General features: G+C 41.4%; 1 protein-coding gene across 1 annotated transcript in view; it reads left to right on the top strand.

The window, feature by feature from the left end:
• Positions 1–17,472, top strand: part of RNF17 (ring finger protein 17) — a 61,234-nt gene extending 43,762 nt beyond the window's left edge. Inside the window, exons 24-35 of the mRNA XM_063127077.1 lie at positions 690–1,009; positions 1,768–1,931; positions 2,747–2,866; positions 3,665–3,745; positions 5,183–5,311; positions 6,744–6,800; positions 7,659–7,775; positions 9,225–9,378; positions 10,779–10,914; positions 13,752–13,941; positions 15,247–15,345; positions 17,434–17,472. Coding sequence (XP_062983147.1) covers positions 690–1,009; positions 1,768–1,931; positions 2,747–2,866; positions 3,665–3,745; positions 5,183–5,311; positions 6,744–6,800; positions 7,659–7,775; positions 9,225–9,378; positions 10,779–10,914; positions 13,752–13,941; positions 15,247–15,339 — 1,561 coding nt within the window. The 3' untranslated portion in view covers positions 15,340–15,345; positions 17,434–17,472. The remainder of the gene's footprint in view (positions 1–689; positions 1,010–1,767; positions 1,932–2,746; positions 2,867–3,664; positions 3,746–5,182; positions 5,312–6,743; positions 6,801–7,658; positions 7,776–9,224; positions 9,379–10,778; positions 10,915–13,751; positions 13,942–15,246; positions 15,346–17,433) is intronic.
• The last annotated feature ends 930 nt before the right edge of the window (positions 17,473–18,402 follow it).

Genomic DNA, 18,402 nt, shown 5'->3' with positions numbered 1-18,402 from the left:
TGAGCAAATGTATGTGAAAGCTTTGAACACTTGAAATAAACTATATAAATGCTAAGTATTTTCTTTTGATGCTTAATGCATTCTTGGTTGCTGTTGGCTTCATTAGGAGTTAATACCTCTGATCAGCGGGCACAGTTTAATTTATCCATAATTAGTCCATGAAGCAACATGGACTAATCAGCACTATAACTTGAAGAAAATTCTATAGTTTTCACAACTATTCTCTTTTATACAATCCTTAAAGAGAATCCTTCCACAATTATTTAGCCATTTTGATGTTCTATCCTTATAGTTCATCTATTGTTGAAACCTGCTTAAAATGTTTGAGTTTGATAAAAGATCTAAGTTTTGGGGCTTCAGAAAACAACAACCATGCAGTAATAAATAATACAGCATGCAGCACTAAAATCAGTCAAAACATATTTTTATTAGATTGTAAGCCTATGCGGCAGGGTCTTGCTATTTACTGTGTTATCTGTACAGCACCATGTACATCGATGGTGCTATATAAATAAATAATAATAATAATACTGAAGAACAGAACAGAATTCGGGGGGGGGGTTGCTGTTGAGTACCTTAGTAAGTAAGTTGCAGTAATCAAGAAAAATAACCTGGAAACTCCTTCAGGCTAGAAATAATTTAGTTTAAAAATGTTGATTTCTTTATATTTTCTGTTGAATCTCGATCAGAGCATCTAAAACAGACTCAAGTACAGCATCCTCTGTCAAACTACATGAAATGCCTTTCCAGTCCAAGAATGCAGAGATAAACCAGTTGCTTGTAGTAACAGAATGTACACCAAGCCCTTCTAAACCAGAGAAGGACCCTGATCCTTCCGTTACAAATTGCAAAGAGCAAGAATCTCAGATCTCTGTGGCTCAGCCTATAGCTCAGGCTGTCATGGTTGAGTCCTACAAACCACCCGTTATCCCTTGCTTGGACTGCTTCAGCGCTCTAGTCAGCTGTGTTTCGGACAGCGGGACTATTTATGTGATTCCAAAGTCACAAGGTAAATATAAGATGTGGTAATACAATGATTATATACAATTGCAACTTTAGAATATGCCTTATTGCTGAGCATGCCATCTTTAAGAAACCCATAGATTGGAAGGGTCAGTGTATCTGTGATTTTACAGTGACCCCTGTTCAGGCGACACGCTAAGCCACAGCGGTTAAGCAGTTTGAGCTAAACATTATGGCTCAACATGTTGTGTGAACCGTTCCTTACCATGGTGGCTCCGTAACCATGGTTTAAACACACTTACTAACTATTTGCTGCAAAAGGATTAGCAGCCTAACCATGGCGTGTTGTCTGAACAGGCCCAATGTGATCCTATGCATATTTTCTGAGGACCAATTCCTGCTAATTCAGCGGTGCTTACATTAAATCCTTTTGTATTTCTCCTCTTTTCTCTTTCTCCTTCCCCACCCCCTCATATAATCAGGAGTCCACAAATACACCTATTTTTTTCATGGAAGCCATGTATTTAATTCTGCTGATAAAAATTGGGTATAGTTTCTAGCAATGAGGAGATGATGCAGGGTCTTTTGCCTGTTTTGCCACTGTTGTCCTCCATGGAGCCTCAGTTACTGTTTCCAATAATGCTGCCACACACATACCACAGTCCTTTAGGGAATTATATTTTATTCAAATACGCATATTTTACATTCTAGCTGTAAAATTATTATACAAACCACTACATGAACATATGAAAACCATTAGAAATTATTATTTGTTTCATTACCTTCTTGGTATTTTTTTCCTAGAACAACAGCTAAGCAAGTTGATGAGTGACATACAGAATAACTTCCAATGTCTAGGGCTTCTGGAACCCTACAGCTGGAAAAGAGGAGAGGCTTGTGTTGTAAGAGCTGCAGATACAATGTGGTATCGAGGGGAAGTTAGAGATGTTGGTGGTGGCATTATCAGAGTAAGACTGATCTTCTCATTTTTGCATGTCTGCGTGTTGGAGGTGTTGTTGTTTTAAGTAAAGTGGTATTACAATAGGTGTATTCCTTTGTTTTGATTAGAAGTAGGGGATATTCCCTACCTTCTTCACACATTGTGCATCAGCAAAGGGTAGGAATGCTCTTGCCTCTTCTGGTCAAATTTCTTCCCAAGCCACAGGGTAAAGAGGAACAAAGAACTAGCAGGATGCATGATTAGGGAATGTGTTTTGTATTTGCATAGCTTTTGGGGTGTCGTGATAAAAAGGTGGCTTAGAAATTCTATAAAGGAAATTATAGCCATAGGGAATGTAGGAGGGCATTCAAGAGTCAATCATGAATGTGCCCTTGCAATCTTGTGAGTTAATAATTGAATTCAGTGATCTCTGATTACTCTTCATTTGATCATGTATTTTCTTAGATCAAATTCCTCTTAAAGAGTCTAGTTTGGTGGTGGTGGGGTATTGCGTCATGGCTGCTTCCCAAACTGCAATAGCTCAGCGTGATAGAGCTTGCATGCAGAAGTTCCCAGGTTCGATCCCTGGCTTCCTCCAGGTAGGGCAAGGAAATAATCCTGCCTGAAACCCTTGAGAGCTGCTGCCAGTCAGTGTCAACAAAACTGGGGTAGATGGACCAATGGTCTGATTCAGTGTAAGGCAGCTTCCTATGTTACCTATGGCAAAGAATTGATCAGTGGATACTTCCTTTATCCTGGCTGGAATGCTTTTCAAAGAGAATAGAACCCCATAATTAAATATATGCACTGATCTGCCGATTGTGTGTGTGTATGTTTTATTAGGTGCAGTACGTGGACTATGGATATATTGAGAAAATTCCTCAGTGCCATCTCTATCCAACTATTTTGTATGCTGACATACCTCCATTTTCCATACCATGTCAGCTGTATAAAACTGTACCAGTGAGTAGATGCTATGTTTTGAAAAATACGAACAGTAGTTTGAAAGATACATACAGTCTATCTAGTATACAAAGAATAAAGGGATTATTATGTGTGTATTAATTGCCCCTTCCTAAGTTGCAGGATTCTTGCAAATGGGAAATGGCTTACAAGGAATTATACCTAAAGTTTGTAAAGGAGTCTTCCATGAAACAATATATGAAGGTGGACGAATCCCATATCTGTATTACATGATACAGTTGCATCCATGAAGCTGTTTGGACATGAACCATGTACAAGGCTTACACTTTGCCCTATCAGCATACAAGTTCTTGTAATAACTGTAGTCCTGTTTACAAATATATATAGCTGAAACTCTGGAGAATGTTCTTGTGATGATGTTTCATTTGCAAAACACAATTTGCCAGCAAAAAGTTGGGGCAGATAGGGCATGTAGACCATATTTATGTGATCTCTCTTGGCTTCTTTAGTATTTTTGTGAATAAAGGAGGTTGAGTGTTGGCATTGTCAGTGGTTCTTCAGGAGAGGAAGCAAGATGTGGACACTTCTCAGTCAGCACTGAGATCAGTGAGGACATGGCTAGTGCTTGGCCCAAGACGTCTTGGTGCCTGAGGTGGAAAGTGCAGTCCTTCCCGACCTCAGGTTTGTGGAGAGAAAAGCCTTGACAGTTTCCACCCTTTTTAATGATGCCAAAATCATTCTGTCACCAGACAAACTAGTCCTGACTGTGGAGGTTTTGATAACTGCTTTCCCATAATTAACAGATTGGCTGATGTGTTTTCCTTTGTGATCATGCAGGTTGGAAATGTTTGGCAGCCATATGCAGTTGAACTTCTTCAAGAACTGCTCACGAAACGATATGTTGAAATAGACATTAAGGTAAGCATAAAGACTAAACTCTGTAAGTATATATGATGCTGCAAACGTATTTCCCCCCCTGATTTTGTGCCAGTGCACTTGATCAGAGGCAAGCAATATAACCATTCTCAAAGTCCCAAGAGCAGGCAGTTTTGGGTAAGTTGCATTTTAGGGCCAAACTAGATAGGACAGGTGGAAGCCATATTTGTCCATATGCCTGCCCTGTTCATTTGTAAAGCAAGACATGGGGAGGGGTTTATTTTAACATGAAAAGGGGCATGTGGGCTAAGGGAAGTTGAATCCCCCTCCACCATCTCCATCTCCATCCTTCCCTTAGTCCACTTCTGGTACCAGACCTGGGTTTGGAGAAAAGTGCCTGGTGTGAGAGAGCAAGAGGGGAAGATGATTCAGCTCCCCTTGTTTGCAGGCTCCTTTTCCTTTCTTCAAATGTTTCCTTTTTTGAGACAAGGATTTCTCCATTAAGAGGGAGAAAATATTCGTACAGCAATATAGCTTAAAACAAATAGTAACAACAAGAACGTTATTAACAAGAACGTTAAGGGTACAGTCCTATGGTCCCTGGAGAGCACTCCACCCCCACCCACCCCAAAGCCACAGACACTGCGGCCTAATCGACACCAAGCAGGATATTGCACTATGAAAGTGGTATATGAACCCGCCCAGAGAGCTTCGGCTATTGGGCAGTATAAAAATGTAATAAATAAATAAATAAATAAATATTTGAAAGGCAGGAGCCGCACTACTGCTTTATAGCGGTACTGAGGTGCACTGACAACTATTGGAGCCCATTGACACATACCATATACCACTTTCATAGTGCTATATTCTGCTTGGTGTGGCTCCTGCCTTTTATATACCACTTTCATACTGCTTTCATGGTGCAATATCCTGCTTGGTGTAGATTTAGGCCACTGTTACAACTTCAGGTGTTTTTTCCCCATAATCCAATCCCTCCTCCACCCCCTCACAACTGTCATGAAAAAACTGCAGAAAACTCTGCAATGCCTTCTTTCTGAGGTTGCAGAAGTGGCCCAGGAGAGGGCCTCAAGGAAGTAAAAAAGTGGGTATTCTGTTGTGGGGAGAGGAGAGGCTGGGATCAGGTGACCACTTGATAGGGTTGCACCATAAGGATATGGCAAGGAACAAAGTTACAGAACAAATTATGAAATATACCAAGATGGCTCTATATTAAATAAAACAATTAAACTGTGTTCTTCTACTTCTCCGTTAGCACAGTATTGCACATACTTCTGGGAAGTTGTGTCCCCCCCCCCCCCGGGTGCTTCTCTGTGTTATATTCTTGGGCTGCTTGCTTGCCTACTCTTTGGGGTGTATGATTATCTTTCTTCAGTACAATGTCTGGCATTCTGTAGGAGTTTAAAATAGTAGCGGAAGTGATGCATACAGTAACAGACTTACCTATCTTTAACTTAACAGGAACGGCCAGACAACCCCTTGGGGAACGTCTCCATTAAACTCTGTTTTGCTGGGATGTCACTTTCTTCCTTCATGGCGTATCATAAACATTGCATTAGTGAAGACTATGATGGCTGTATACCAAAACTGGTAAACTTATTTACTTTCCAGCTTTAAGAGCTTATAAAGAACTTAACATGGAATTGTTACTTATTGTGGTCGTTTCCTAGGGTTATGGCTGTATATTCCTTGTCCTGTGCTGTACTTTTCAGTTTGTAGTTCATGCTTATGTTACAGATGGCAAATCCAAGATAATAATTTCTTAACTAGAAGGAGCAGTTTGTTGCCAAAATGGCTGATGCAAGATGTCTCGAAAAAGAAGCAATCTCAAAATTGATTATCATGTAGGGTGCTACTTTGTGTAGCATACGTTAGAGAAAAACAAATGGAAATCAATGCAAGGAGGAAAGATTTCCATATTTGATGTGGCAAGCTACTCTTGCCATTTTATACTGATGCAGCTATGTGGGTAGTATCCAGTTCAGGCCTTGCATGTGCACCCAGCCCCGTCAGCTTCAGTCAGTGTATGCCCAGCCTCACCAGCCTGGTCTGGGGCTCCAACATAGTGCTTCTGGGGGCAAGCCATGAAATAATGCTTGTTTCTGGAAGTGGCAGGTTGTGCTCCTTCCAGAAGTTAGCATTTGTACTCGTTTGGGGGTTTGTCCAAAGTAACACTAAATTGCGGCCTTGCCTAGTTGGCCACGTGCAGATTTGGGCCTGCAGGGCTGGCCATGCTTGCAAGGCCCCAGTTGGATACTACCCCATCATTTCAGATTTGAAGTGGTTGAATTAGTGGCGGCTGCTAACAGATTTCAGCCACTCCACTCCCCAGTGGAGGCTGGTGACTCCGAAGTCAGTGGGGTTGTGAATCTGCTCCAGGATTCAGTCAGAACTCTAAAGGAGCTACCCAAGATGCAGAGCTCTGACTAGAATTCTAACTGAAACCTGGAGCAGAATCACCACCCCACTGGCACTGTAGCCAGCAGCCTCCACTGGCTGGATTTATGTTGTAGGTTCTGACTTACGCTGGTATTCATTTTTTGAACGTCTGTTATTTTTATTACCTTTTTTTTATTACATGGATTTTATAGTTGTGTGCAGCCTTGGGAGGCTCCTGCCCTGAAAGGCAGCCTAGAATATTTTTAATGAATATATAAATAAACTTTCGTTCTGGGTAGACTGAAATTCAAAAAAACCCTCTGCAGATAAGACAAAACCTCACGTCAAGAGAGGAAGAAGTCAGCTAGAACCATAGCAATTAGTAGATAAGGGAATTCCATTTTCCTGTTTCTCTGGAGCAGTCACCTTATACATCAAATTAGTCCTGACTCCTGATTTCCATGGTACAAATTCAGATGATGATGATTTTCAAATTTTAGATGGCAATCTATAGATGGAGACATATATCCTTGGAGAGACAAATCCCTGACCTATTTAATAGCTTGCAACCAGTTCCTATGCTTTTAGAAATTTAAATTATCATTGAGTTTTACTTTAAAAGAACTTTCCTAACACGTTCTAGGATATAACAGACTGCAGTGAAGATCATTTAGAGGAAAATTGTGAAATCAGTCATGAGGTAAAATTAAGTATTCAATGGACTTCTTAGTTTTTAAGCATTAGATTGTTGAATCTAATTTGTTAGGTTCCCACTTTGTTGTGAACTGCAGCTGGTCAATAGCATTATCTGTTCGTTTGTTTTTGGAGGGTGGGAGTGGGGTGGATGAAGATTGTAAGTTTATTTTATTTTTTTTGGTGGAGGAGGTATAGGGACACGTGTGCATATGTGTACAATAACCGTCTTCTTGATATCGATTAGTCCAACTCCAGACATTTTTTCTTAAGGTTGCACTACAAACTCTTTACACAGCTTTAAAAACAGCATAAAAAGCTATGGCCCCTACTTCCCTAATATTTATTTATTTATTGCATTTGTATACCGCCCCATAGCTGAAGCTCTCTGGGCAGTTCACATAAGTTCATGGCAAGGCAAGCAGCCTCTTAGATATTTATTTAGCATTTAAAGAGTTGAAACCTTTGCCCCAATAGAAATCCTTCGAAGGCCATGTTCCATTCTCTCTCGCAAAGATGTGTACACCCCACCCATGTTCCATCTTCACTTATGGCCACTGTCCGATTCTCGCTCTCTCGTTCTCTCTCTCGCACACACACATACACATTTATGAAGGTAATTTTCTGAATTAAGATGCTCAAGAGAAATCTTCCATTTTTATCCTGTAATTCACATCCGCAAATAGTTAACAAAACAGGCAGTAGTCCTATCTTATTAATGATTTACTAATAGTGTATCTGGTGATATGTTGATCCAAGTGCACTCCTTGCACTCCTTGGCATCCTCTTGGGACTGTGCTCGCAGATTGGGCTGCTGTTCACGGGTTTCTAGACATGAGGTGTCCTAATTCTTCATTTGTTATAGGAGTTACTCATGTCTGAAGTAGACACTCCTCTTCTGCCACCATATACGTCACCATTGCTGCCTGTTCTTGGAGAACTCTTTCCAGTGAAAGTAACACACATTGTGTCACCTAATGAGGTATCATTATAAAGCATGTGAATCAGATACGATTAATGCTATCTGGTTTATTGTAATTGCTCCCTTTCACAGAAATGCATTGGAGGACTTGTATTCTGTGTTAATAGTTATTCGTGTTCTTGAAGACAGGTACAATTATTTTATCTGAAATTTAGCAGTGACTTGTATTTTAATTACGTTCATGGCTTTGATTTGCCACATTTTTGTGGCACCCAGCCTTCTATTTGCTCATCCTTATCCGGGGGTACCTGAAGTTACTTGGCTGCTGGCTCCTTTTTGCCTATAAGCTTTATTTACTAGTACACACAATGCCATATCCATCCAAGAACTATTCTATGTGCTGCTTACAATTTCGTTGAGCAGGCCAGAGGGAGCACAGTTGTTTGCTGCTTTGCAAAATCTGCTAAGAACTTCAATGTAGAACAAACGATCAGCATTTTACATTGTTCTTTTAAATATGATTCCCCACTTAATGCAATTCCAAGTGATTTTTATAAGCAGCTGTATTTAAAGTGGCAGCCAATGCCATTTTAAGACCTTTCAGATGAATTTGTGGAAGTTAGGATGCTGCATAAATGCACATCCCAAATGGTGGATATAACTGGCAATAGCTTTCAGAGCGTGAGAGACTGCCCAAGAAACTATGGCATGGGCAGCTGTGATAGGAAATACCTGCCTTTCCAGTATTTGGTTTGCTTGCTTTTATTCTTTTTGTTGTATTTGGCCTTTTTATTTGTTAACTGCTTTGAGCTATTGGGGCATGTCTGTAGGAGTAGAATCTTTCAAACTCTGACCAACTTCCATTAGTTTGAAAACAGGAGGCTGGCGCATTCAGTGTTGGAGGGAAATTCTCTCTCCAAGTTATTTACTTTCCTATTAATTACTTTTATTTTATTTAAACTGCTTCTATACTGCTTGACATCCCAGGATTTCTAAGCGGTTTACATGAAGACACATGCAGTACAACACAATAACCAATATAAAAACGTCTAAAACAACGATTACCTTAATAACATTTCAACAGAAGCGGTAAAACGGAGCTGTGTCATGATCACCTGCATGTCAGTGAAGAAATGCATTTTCAAGAGGCTATTTATTTATTTATTTATTTATTTTTATTACATTTATATACCGCCCCACAGCCGAAGCTCTCTGGGCGGTTTACAACAATTAAAAATGGCAAACATTAAAAGTATACAAAATTTAAAGCGTGCTACAATTTCTGCCTCTCAATTCACAGCGGGAGAGTGTTCCAGAGGGTTGGTGCCACTCCCAAGAAGGCCCACTTACGTGCTGTTACACACTATTTTTCATGGAATTACCAATAAAGCCTCTTCAGAAGATCTCGGGTGTCAATTTGGTGTATTTAAGGGGTGGCAGTCAACGAGATATCATGGCCTTTTACTATTTAGATATGAGCGTTAGTTTTATTTTATTTTTTGGTCTCAGGTGTACATTTCCCTTGAGCAGTCATACGATGCTAATCCGCACAATGACACAAAGGACAGAGGAATTGTCTCGGATTCTGAAACTTTGGATCAAACCTTGAGTCATTGTAATCAGAACATAGAGTCCATCCCTTCTCTAACAGATTTTCGAAAAGGTATCTTTATTTCTTAGAATGTAAGTTAATAAATAATAGACATGTGTAAATTCTGCAACTGAAGGCAAAAAGTTCTAAAACCTTTTTTAGAATGGAATCTCAATTTCTTGCTTTTATTTGGAGTCAAGTAGAAGAAAGCAAAGCCTCCAGAAAAGCTGTTCATTTGTACTTCTTGCTATAAAAACTGTGTTGAGAACTCCCCTGTGAGCTTCTGCTGAACTTCTAATAGTGAGGCAATTTAATCCTGGTATCCATATGTGACACCAGCTCTGGTGAAGCAGCTCTGCTCTGAAAGCGTCTAATGACAAATACTTGATTCCATCAAACTAGATAAATTATTCTCAAGGAAATATGGTGTGTCTTGATGTGTTTTAACCTGATCCATAGCACTTCAGACACACAAATTAAAAGAAGTGCAAGGTAAAATTATGACAGGCACGGATGGCCAAGGGTTCTGAACATCAGTCAGATGGCTAAGAGCTGCAAGGCTCGCATCACTCACCTATACTAATATTCTAGCTGCTTCTTTGTTCATCTTAACTAGGCTGGTCTCTGATACACCACTAGGAAGTAGAGAACGCTTGTTAGTGTTGCAAAGTATCATGCAGGTGAACAATTGTTTGCTCCACAAAACAGACATATGGAGTCCAGTCAATGTCTCTGGACAATTTTATGTGATGCCCTACCTGTTTATATAAGGTAAAGAGGGCTGGGCTAGGGATGTTGAAGGATTCTGTTGGCGGCGCGGAATCCACTGAGCTTTCTGCAACTCAGCTCCCTGGACTCTGGCTGGCCCAACTTGACCTGTGCGCACCAGGGCAGCTCACAGACTTCTGCCGCCACTGTGCACCTCTCTGTGTCCATGCCTACAGGGAGAGTTGCACACAACGGCAGCACTCACTGGAGGGGAGTGGTATAGAGGGAGGGGAGCCGTGTCACTCCCTTCTCTTCCTGCTACCACTAGATTGCGCAACTCTCTTGTTCCCCCTTCACATACTGGCGGCAGTAGTAGAGAGCGATAACGGAAAGTGAGAAAGTTGTGCACAGTGGCAGCAATGGCGGGAGGAGAGCCGTGGCTCTGCTCTTCACTCCTGCCCCTGCTGCCCTCACTGCTGCCATGTACAATTCTCCCTGCTGGTGTTGGCACTGGAAGGGAGTGAGGGAAAGTTGTGCCCATTGGTGCAGTCCTTGTTATTATTTTTCCTGTTGAAACGGCCACGATTTGTGTATCTTGCCGTTTTTACGGGGGTTGGGGGGAATCAGCAAACCTAAGCCATGCCAGACATCCCTATCTAGGGAAAAACTGTGAACCCAAGCCACACCAGATATCCCTATCTGCAACACAGTATAAATGGTGATAGAATTTAGATTCTGAATTGCTTCGTGGTTTTACCTTGTAGACATGCCTTGCCTTGCAAAGTATAGAGATGGCTCCTGGTACCGGGCAAAACTCCTCTCAATTAAAGAGTTCAATCCTCTTTCGGTTCTGGTGGAATTTGTTGATTATGGATCAACTGATATATTGCACACAAGCAGGTAAACCTATACATTGCTCCTGCATTTTTTTTGTAAATTCCTGTTCATGAAGCCTAGTGAAACTATAACCAGAAACATTGATCTGTACTAAACGTAAGTGTTAGCATCCTTCTGTAATGTTTTAGTTGCATCTAACCAAGTTACTCAAAGGAGGGTTTGTATGCAACACTAAACCATGGTTTAATTATGACTTGTTGCTTGCTTTAGCCATGAGCTATTGTGCAGATGACCAAACAATTCTTTAACTCTTTCCGTCATGGCAGCACTGAGGGGAAGATATTTCTTCCAGCTTTGAAAAACTTGCCCCAGAAACAGGTTTCTAAGCAAGTCTACCAAGCAGTCACATATCTACCTTTGCAGAGACATGAGAAAGTGTTTCTTCCCCACCTGCCCTGTACCACCCCTGTATCACTCAACAACAACAACAACAATAATAATAATAATAATAATAATAATAATAATAAATTTCTTACCCGCCTCTCCGTTTGGATCGAGGCGGGGAACAACAATAAGTATAAAATACATAAAACTAAATTAAAAACATAGTATACATTATTAAAACATCCTAAAATTACACTGGATAGGCCTGCCGGAAGAGATCATTCTTGATAGCTTTCTTGAATGCTAAAAGACTGTCAAGTTGGCGAGTCTCCTCCGGCAAGCCATTCGACAGTCTGGGAGCAGCAGAAGAGAAGGTCCTCTGGGTAATACTTGTCAGCCTAATTTTGGCAGACTGAAGTAGATTCTTCCCAGAGGGCTTGAGTGTGTGGGGCAGATTGTACGGGAGAAGGCGATCCCACAGGTAACCTGGACCCAAACCTTGTAGGGCTTTAAGGGTAATAACCAACACTTTATACTTCGCCTGCAAACTAATTGGCAGCCAGTGAAGAGATTTTAAAACTGGTTTTTCTTGCATCCTTAGTCCTCTCGGTGGCCATAACTGGCAACCTCCAGGAAAGCAGATCATGGGTTGTCTGGAAGAAGTTATTTAAAAAATATGTTTGATAGTATCCAGAGTTCCATGCCCTTTCCCTAAACCTTATTTGTCTTTCCTTTATGTTTTGGTTGAAAATCTACTTCGGGGAATGGAAAACTGTGTACCCACCACCTGATCAGGGCTGTGATGACTTATCCCATAAATTGCATGCATTCCTAAGTACTAAGTATTCCACAAATAATCTAGCACCCCAAAACCAGCATTCATCACTTCTGACCAGCACCTGGAGCTGATAATGCAATAAACACACCTGGTTGTAATGAAATGGCCAACTTGATTGGTTATTAGTTAGAAATGCAAATGAAAGCAGTTTACCATAATCTCTTGCCTTCATTGGTGGTCATTCAAAATGATCTCTGAATGTTTCCAGGCTCTTCTTCCCTGTCAAGTGTAAGGAGGCATCCATGATGAATGATCTCTTCCCAATGCCCAAAGCAGGAAACATATGACCAAGATGTTAGCCTTGGTTCTGGCCTCTCTGGCTCCTCCTTCAAGTTCCATTTCCTGCCTTGCCCAGGGCAGAGCATGTAAATGTCTCCACCACTCTCTGGGATTCATCCTTTTACTTGCTGTTCAAGCTCTTGTTTTCCAAATCTCCCTTTTTTCATCCTTCCTTCCTGAAGTCAAATCTCTTTTTCATAGAGCCCCCTGAGAAATCTTGGCACTCACTGGATGTCCATTGGACCACCCCAGCGGGTTGGGTCAAGGCCTTTATTTTTGCTGCATACGAATCCCCAAAGCTTCCCAAAGCAACCCTTTCCTCCAATGCCGCAGCATCCTCAGCAGCACTCTGTACTAACGTGCCCTTGGCAGAAATCTGAAAGGCAGGTGGCCAGTCTCCACACAACACGATAAGGCACATTAAGTCAGATACGGCCCCGCAGAGGCAGCCTTTGAACAAAAAGTATTTCAACAAGAAGTACCACATCCTATAACTCTCTTCAGATTGTGCCTAATTGGTCTCTGGGCTTGAATGCCTGCTTATACCAGACAGGGAATGGAAAATTGGTCATTCCAGTTCCATTGCGGTTCGATGCGAAGGCTGTATCCAAACCGTGCTCTGTGAACATCAAGCCAGGTTTTCACATCTTCCTAAGCTCCATTGAACAATACATTCAGTGGTGCCTGCATCTTCTCAGAGGGTTGCACTTTATCACTTTAACCTTCCTCAAGTGCATGGGTCCTCTGTCTTAAGCTCAGCTAGTACAGAACGGGAAGGGAAGAGAAGAGACGTACCAGAGAGATCAGGACCCAGGCAAAGATCTTAGTCACATGTTTCCTGCCTTGTGCTGGCCTGTGGGAAGGGATCCATCATGGATGCTAGCATGGAACTTCACTGTGAACGGCTAACTTTCCACTAAATTACACCATACAATTTTAACTGAAAGGAATGGGGATCCATTTCTAGACTTGCCCATGGTGTTGTTGTTGAAGAAGAAATAGGATCTCTCTCCCCCACCCCTACTCCTTAAAGGAAGGGCTGTGTGCTCCTCTTTTAAATATGTCCACCGTTAAAGATTGCTTTTAAAGGATTTTAAAGTAAATTGTTGGAGCTCTTTTAACCACCCCACCCGTTCCTTTTTTGAGACATGCACTGCACATTTAACTACTCCCCATCTATTTTTAAAGAAACTAGGAATTCCTTCCTGCAAGTTTCCCCCGTAAATTTTTTATACAGCTTCCCACCTTCAAATTGTACACCTAAGCTTATCCAAGAGTTCCACCAGTTTTTTTTTCTTTTTAAAATACTCTGCACCACAAAAGGAATGGTATGGAAGAGGTTTGAAGAAGCCATGAACTGTCACTTTGAATATAACTACTACCTTGAATTTTGTCTCAGGTTACGTCAGATCCCTCCTCACTTCATGCAATACTGTGTTCAAGCAATCAGAGTCTTGCTGGCTGGATTCAAGCCTGCTTTGTGTGATCCAGCATCAGAAAGAATTCCTTATTGTCCTGAATGGAGCTTAGAAGCATTGTGGACCATGATGGACTGCTTCCAAGGGAAAAATCTCTATGCTTCCTCACTGGTAAGCTTTTCTTTATCCTTATTTTATCCTATCCACTCTACCCATCCACAATCAGTATGGAAGTTTCTTCTGCTACACATAAAGGCCTTAACTGCAATTACACAGGATTATAAATGAATGAATTAATGAATAAAAGCAGAAGTTAAAAGCCAGGACTACTTGAACCACAGTTTAACTCTTCGATACCTTATTCCATGGAGGGATGGATTACATTTCTATACTGCCCAATAGCCAAAGCTCTCTCGGCAGTTCACAATAATCTCAGTTTTGCTAGAACTGGCTCTGGAACCTTGTATTCCCAGCAGAGTATTTATTTATTTATTTATTTATTACATTTTTATACCACCCAATAGCCAAAGCTCTCTGGGAGGTTCACAAAAATTAAAACCATAATAAAACAACCAACAGGTTAAAAGCACAAATACAAAATACAGTATAAAAAGCACAACCAGGATAAAACCACGCAGCAAAATTGATATAAGATTAAAATACAGAGTTAGAACAGTAAAATTTAAATTTAAGTAAAAATCAAGTGTTAAAATACTGAGAGAATAAAAAGGTCTTCAGCTGGCGACGAAAAGAGTACAGTGTAGGCGCCAGGCGGACCTCTCTGGGGAGCTCATTCCACAACCAGGGTGCCACAGCGGATAAAGCCCTCCTCGTAGTAGCCACCTGCCTCACTTCTTTTGGCAGGGGCTCACGGAGAAGGGCCCCTGTAGATGATCTTAAGGTCTGGGCAGGTACATATGGGAGGAAGCGTTCCTTCAAATAACCTGGCCCCAAATCGTTTAGGGCTTTAAATGTCAATACCAGCACTTTGAATCGGGCCCGGACCGGCATCCAATGAAGTTGTAAAAGGACTGGCATAATGTGATCTCGCCGGCCAGTCAAAAAAGTAGACAAAAAAGTCCCCATCCTTTATGGCTTCTTGGGGTTGGGGGCGAAATAAACTTATTTGGGTTTACAACTGTCAGCTGTTGCATGTTTGTAGCCCTATAGTGTACTTCTGCTGAAACACAAAGATTAAGTGCCGGATCTTTCTTTTTGAGCCAGAACTAACATTGCCACTTCCTGACCTGGCAAATTATGAACAATCCAAGCACCCATCACCATGCCAGTGGGACAAAATTAGCTATACCTCAAGGAGCCTACCTCAACTGTGTGCCACCACTTTATAATTGATACAGAGCTTTGCCTAGTAAACAGATTTGGATGGCCAAGAAAATGGGATCTCTCAAATGCTTTGCAATTAATATTCTGAATCTGTGTTTTGCCTGTTGACGTTAGCATACATCTTGCTTTCAGACACACTCACCAGAACATACCGTGTTTTTATACGAAGATGGACACCTGTTTCACATGAAGCTAGTAGAAATGGGATTTGCAGAGTTAACCTAGTGACAAGTAAGCATGTAGAATGAAAGTATTGGACATGTTTGTCTTGTATCAGCACTAAAGAGACTGCTTATTTTGTAGAGTCTTGCCAAGCAAATAAAGGCTTTGCACTCAAATTCTATTGAGTTAAGAAAATAGGTTTTTAACATATGGCCATTGTTGCAGAAATTGTTTACAAGCAGCGGGCAAACCTTAATGATTCTGATGAAAAATAGAGAACTAAAATAGTTGTCCTGATTTTTAAAACAATTTAGGGCTAAATTAGATGAGGCAATTAGTAGTTGCATGAATTTGGGGGGGCATACCTGCTATTTGCATTGGTCGGGAAACAGGCGCAGGGACCCCAATCAGGATCAGGACTGCAGAACAGTGGGGGCAAAAGGTTAATGCCCCCTTCCTCTTCATTCCAAGATGTTGTTCTGCATTAAGCCCCCTCCCCCCCGCACCTGCAATTTACTTCTAAAAAGCCATTCATGAAATCACTACCATATGTGCCATTATCTCTTCTCAACTGGTAGGATTTTTGCATGCCACAGAACAGTTAGAGGGTTGATAGTTTTGTATTAAGAGTTGTGTGCTCAAATCTGAGTCACTAAGCAACAGAAGTAACCAGGAGCCAACTTGGAGGGAGGGACAGGAGACTTAAATGCACCAATGAAAGGAGGGCTCCTGAGAGGTGCATTCTAACTCCTCTCCAGCACCCCATCACTTTCCAGGCAATTTCTAATGGAGGGGTGTGTGTGCCAAGCCAGTGTGGCGTGGCGGCTAAAGTGTTGTCTGGGAGTCAGGAGTTCCGGATTCTAGTCCCCACTCAGCGACTTTGGGCCAGTCACAGACTCTCAGCCCAACCCACCTCACAGGGGGGTTGAGATAAAATGGAGAGGAGGAAGATTATGTACACCACCTTGGGTTCCTTGGAGAAAAAAAGACGAGATATAAATGCAATAATAAATAAGTCTGTAAGATCTAGTTTCTGACTTGTTACCCATTGCTCCAGTGAGTGACTGCTGTTTTTGTTTACTCCGTTGAGATGGAAAGGCAGTCTGAATACGTTCATAGCTTTTCTTATTATAACTGTACCTCCCCCCTTAGAGGCGAACGAAGGCATTGAAAGAGGTTCTGAGGAGTGCCCTGAGAAACTGGAACTGAAGCGATTGGAGGAAGGGGAAGGCAGAAAACGGGGGTAGTGAAGAAAAGGGAAATGGAAACGGCTTAAACATGCAGGGGAGGGAAAGGAGTGGGGAAGAACATTATAGAGTAGAAGGAGGAGTTTGGGGAAAGGAGAGTTGGATCAAAGAACAGCTGCTAGTCCTCTGGGTGTAGGATTTTTTAAAAAATGTGGCAGCTGCGTCCTGACCAGTGCATGGTATTGTGGTCATGGCACCCCTACATTTGAAGTTCTGCTCTGGTTGCCAATTGTTTTCTGAACTCGATTCAAGGTCTTAGTCTTAGTGTTTGCAGTAGGCAGCTCGTGGCCATCCCAATACTTTGACCTACAACTCTTATGATCCCTTACTGTTGGCTATGCTGGGCAGGGCTGATGGGAGTAGTGGCCCTCCAGATGTTTTGACCTATGAGTTGCCCACACTGTTCTAAAGCTTTAAATGGCTTCTGACATGGCTCTCTTAAGTACTATCTGTCTCATTACAAAACAGTTTGGTTATTAAGGTCGGCAGAAACGCCCTTTTGATGACACCTCTGCTCAGAGAGACTTGTTCATTTGGCACATGTGAAAGGGTTTTCTCCTACATCACTCACAAATTGTGGAATGCTCTCCCTTCACAGCAAAGATTGGTTCTCACTCTTGACTTTTTGGAAAGAAGTTAAGGCATATCTTTACTGTTTTCATCTGGTTTTATTGTTTTTAATTTTGAGTTGCTGTATACACTTTGGTGATATTTGTAGAAAGGTGATCTCTCTCTTTCAACTAAATATATGGTCCTCCACCTGCAGTACGTGGTACAGTAAGCCATAAAACCAGTGGTGATGGCAAGAGCTAACATACGCAACGGGAAAACATATACCTTTTGTTACGTTACTGTATCTCAATGAATGGGAGTTGTAAGCACTACATTTAATCACTTTTTTGTGTTTCAGATGCAGAGCTTGTGACAAGAATAAACCTAAATAGAGAGTAATTTCATTATATTTGGATTTTTCCCCCTAGTATTTTCTTCTGCAGAGGATAATTCTACACTGAAGAGTACAAAGACCTTTGTTGTTGGCACTTTTCAAATACTGAAGAATGTTAAATAAAAATATCTGTTCTTTCATCAGAAAGTATCTTGCGTGTGTTAATTAATGTTGCAACTCTGTATTGTTTCAATCCTTTCAGCTCATACAGAAATTATCATTCCCAGCAATACTGCCATGCAGGGCATGTCACGTTGCTAGCATGATACTCTAGCTCTGAGGTGGGCAACCTGTAGGCCCAAAGATCAGGAAGGCCACAAGGTGCTCATCTCAGCTCTCTGCTGTGATACTGAGCTATAAAGGGTGGAATGACTTGAACAGACATTTCTAATGTGCAACACCTCCTGTCGTTAATGTTATCTTCTATTAATATGTTAAGCTGTAAAGTGATCCTGATTACTAGGCGCGAAGATACCTTCAGTCCTTATAGTGGACTATTGGACTCAGGATGTACATTGGGATTTTTTAAAATCTGGGGTGGGCAACTTGTGGCCCTCTTAAGGCAGCATAGCCAATCATGGGAATTGAAGGCCAAAACATCTGGAGGGCCAGAAGTTGCCCACCCCTGCTTTAAATACTATATGAGTGTAACGGAGCGCTGCATCCCAAGTTCCCATTGCTGGTTTAAATTATCTTATCACACAGTGCTTATATAGAAAGTTCACTATGCAGCATGTAATTAGCACAAGATGTTACCTGGTAGTCATGTAATTTGCAATAACACACCTACTAAATAATGGGACGCTATTGTCTGTGAAGAAGCTGCAGTTTAAGCTTCCCTTCAGAAATCGATTGCCATTTGGTCAAACAATGCACCTTCCCACCACTGGACCTGGAGTCTACATATAGCTGATTGGGAATGTGTGATTCATT

The sequence above is a fragment of the Elgaria multicarinata genome, chromosome 5, assembly GCF_023053635.1.
Source record: "Elgaria multicarinata webbii isolate HBS135686 ecotype San Diego chromosome 5, rElgMul1.1.pri, whole genome shotgun sequence".
NCBI classification, from domain to species: Eukaryota; Metazoa; Chordata; class Lepidosauria; order Squamata; family Anguidae; genus Elgaria; species Elgaria multicarinata.
Note: the sequence above shows the minus strand (reverse complement) of the source record. Positions and strands in the feature narration are given on the sequence as shown.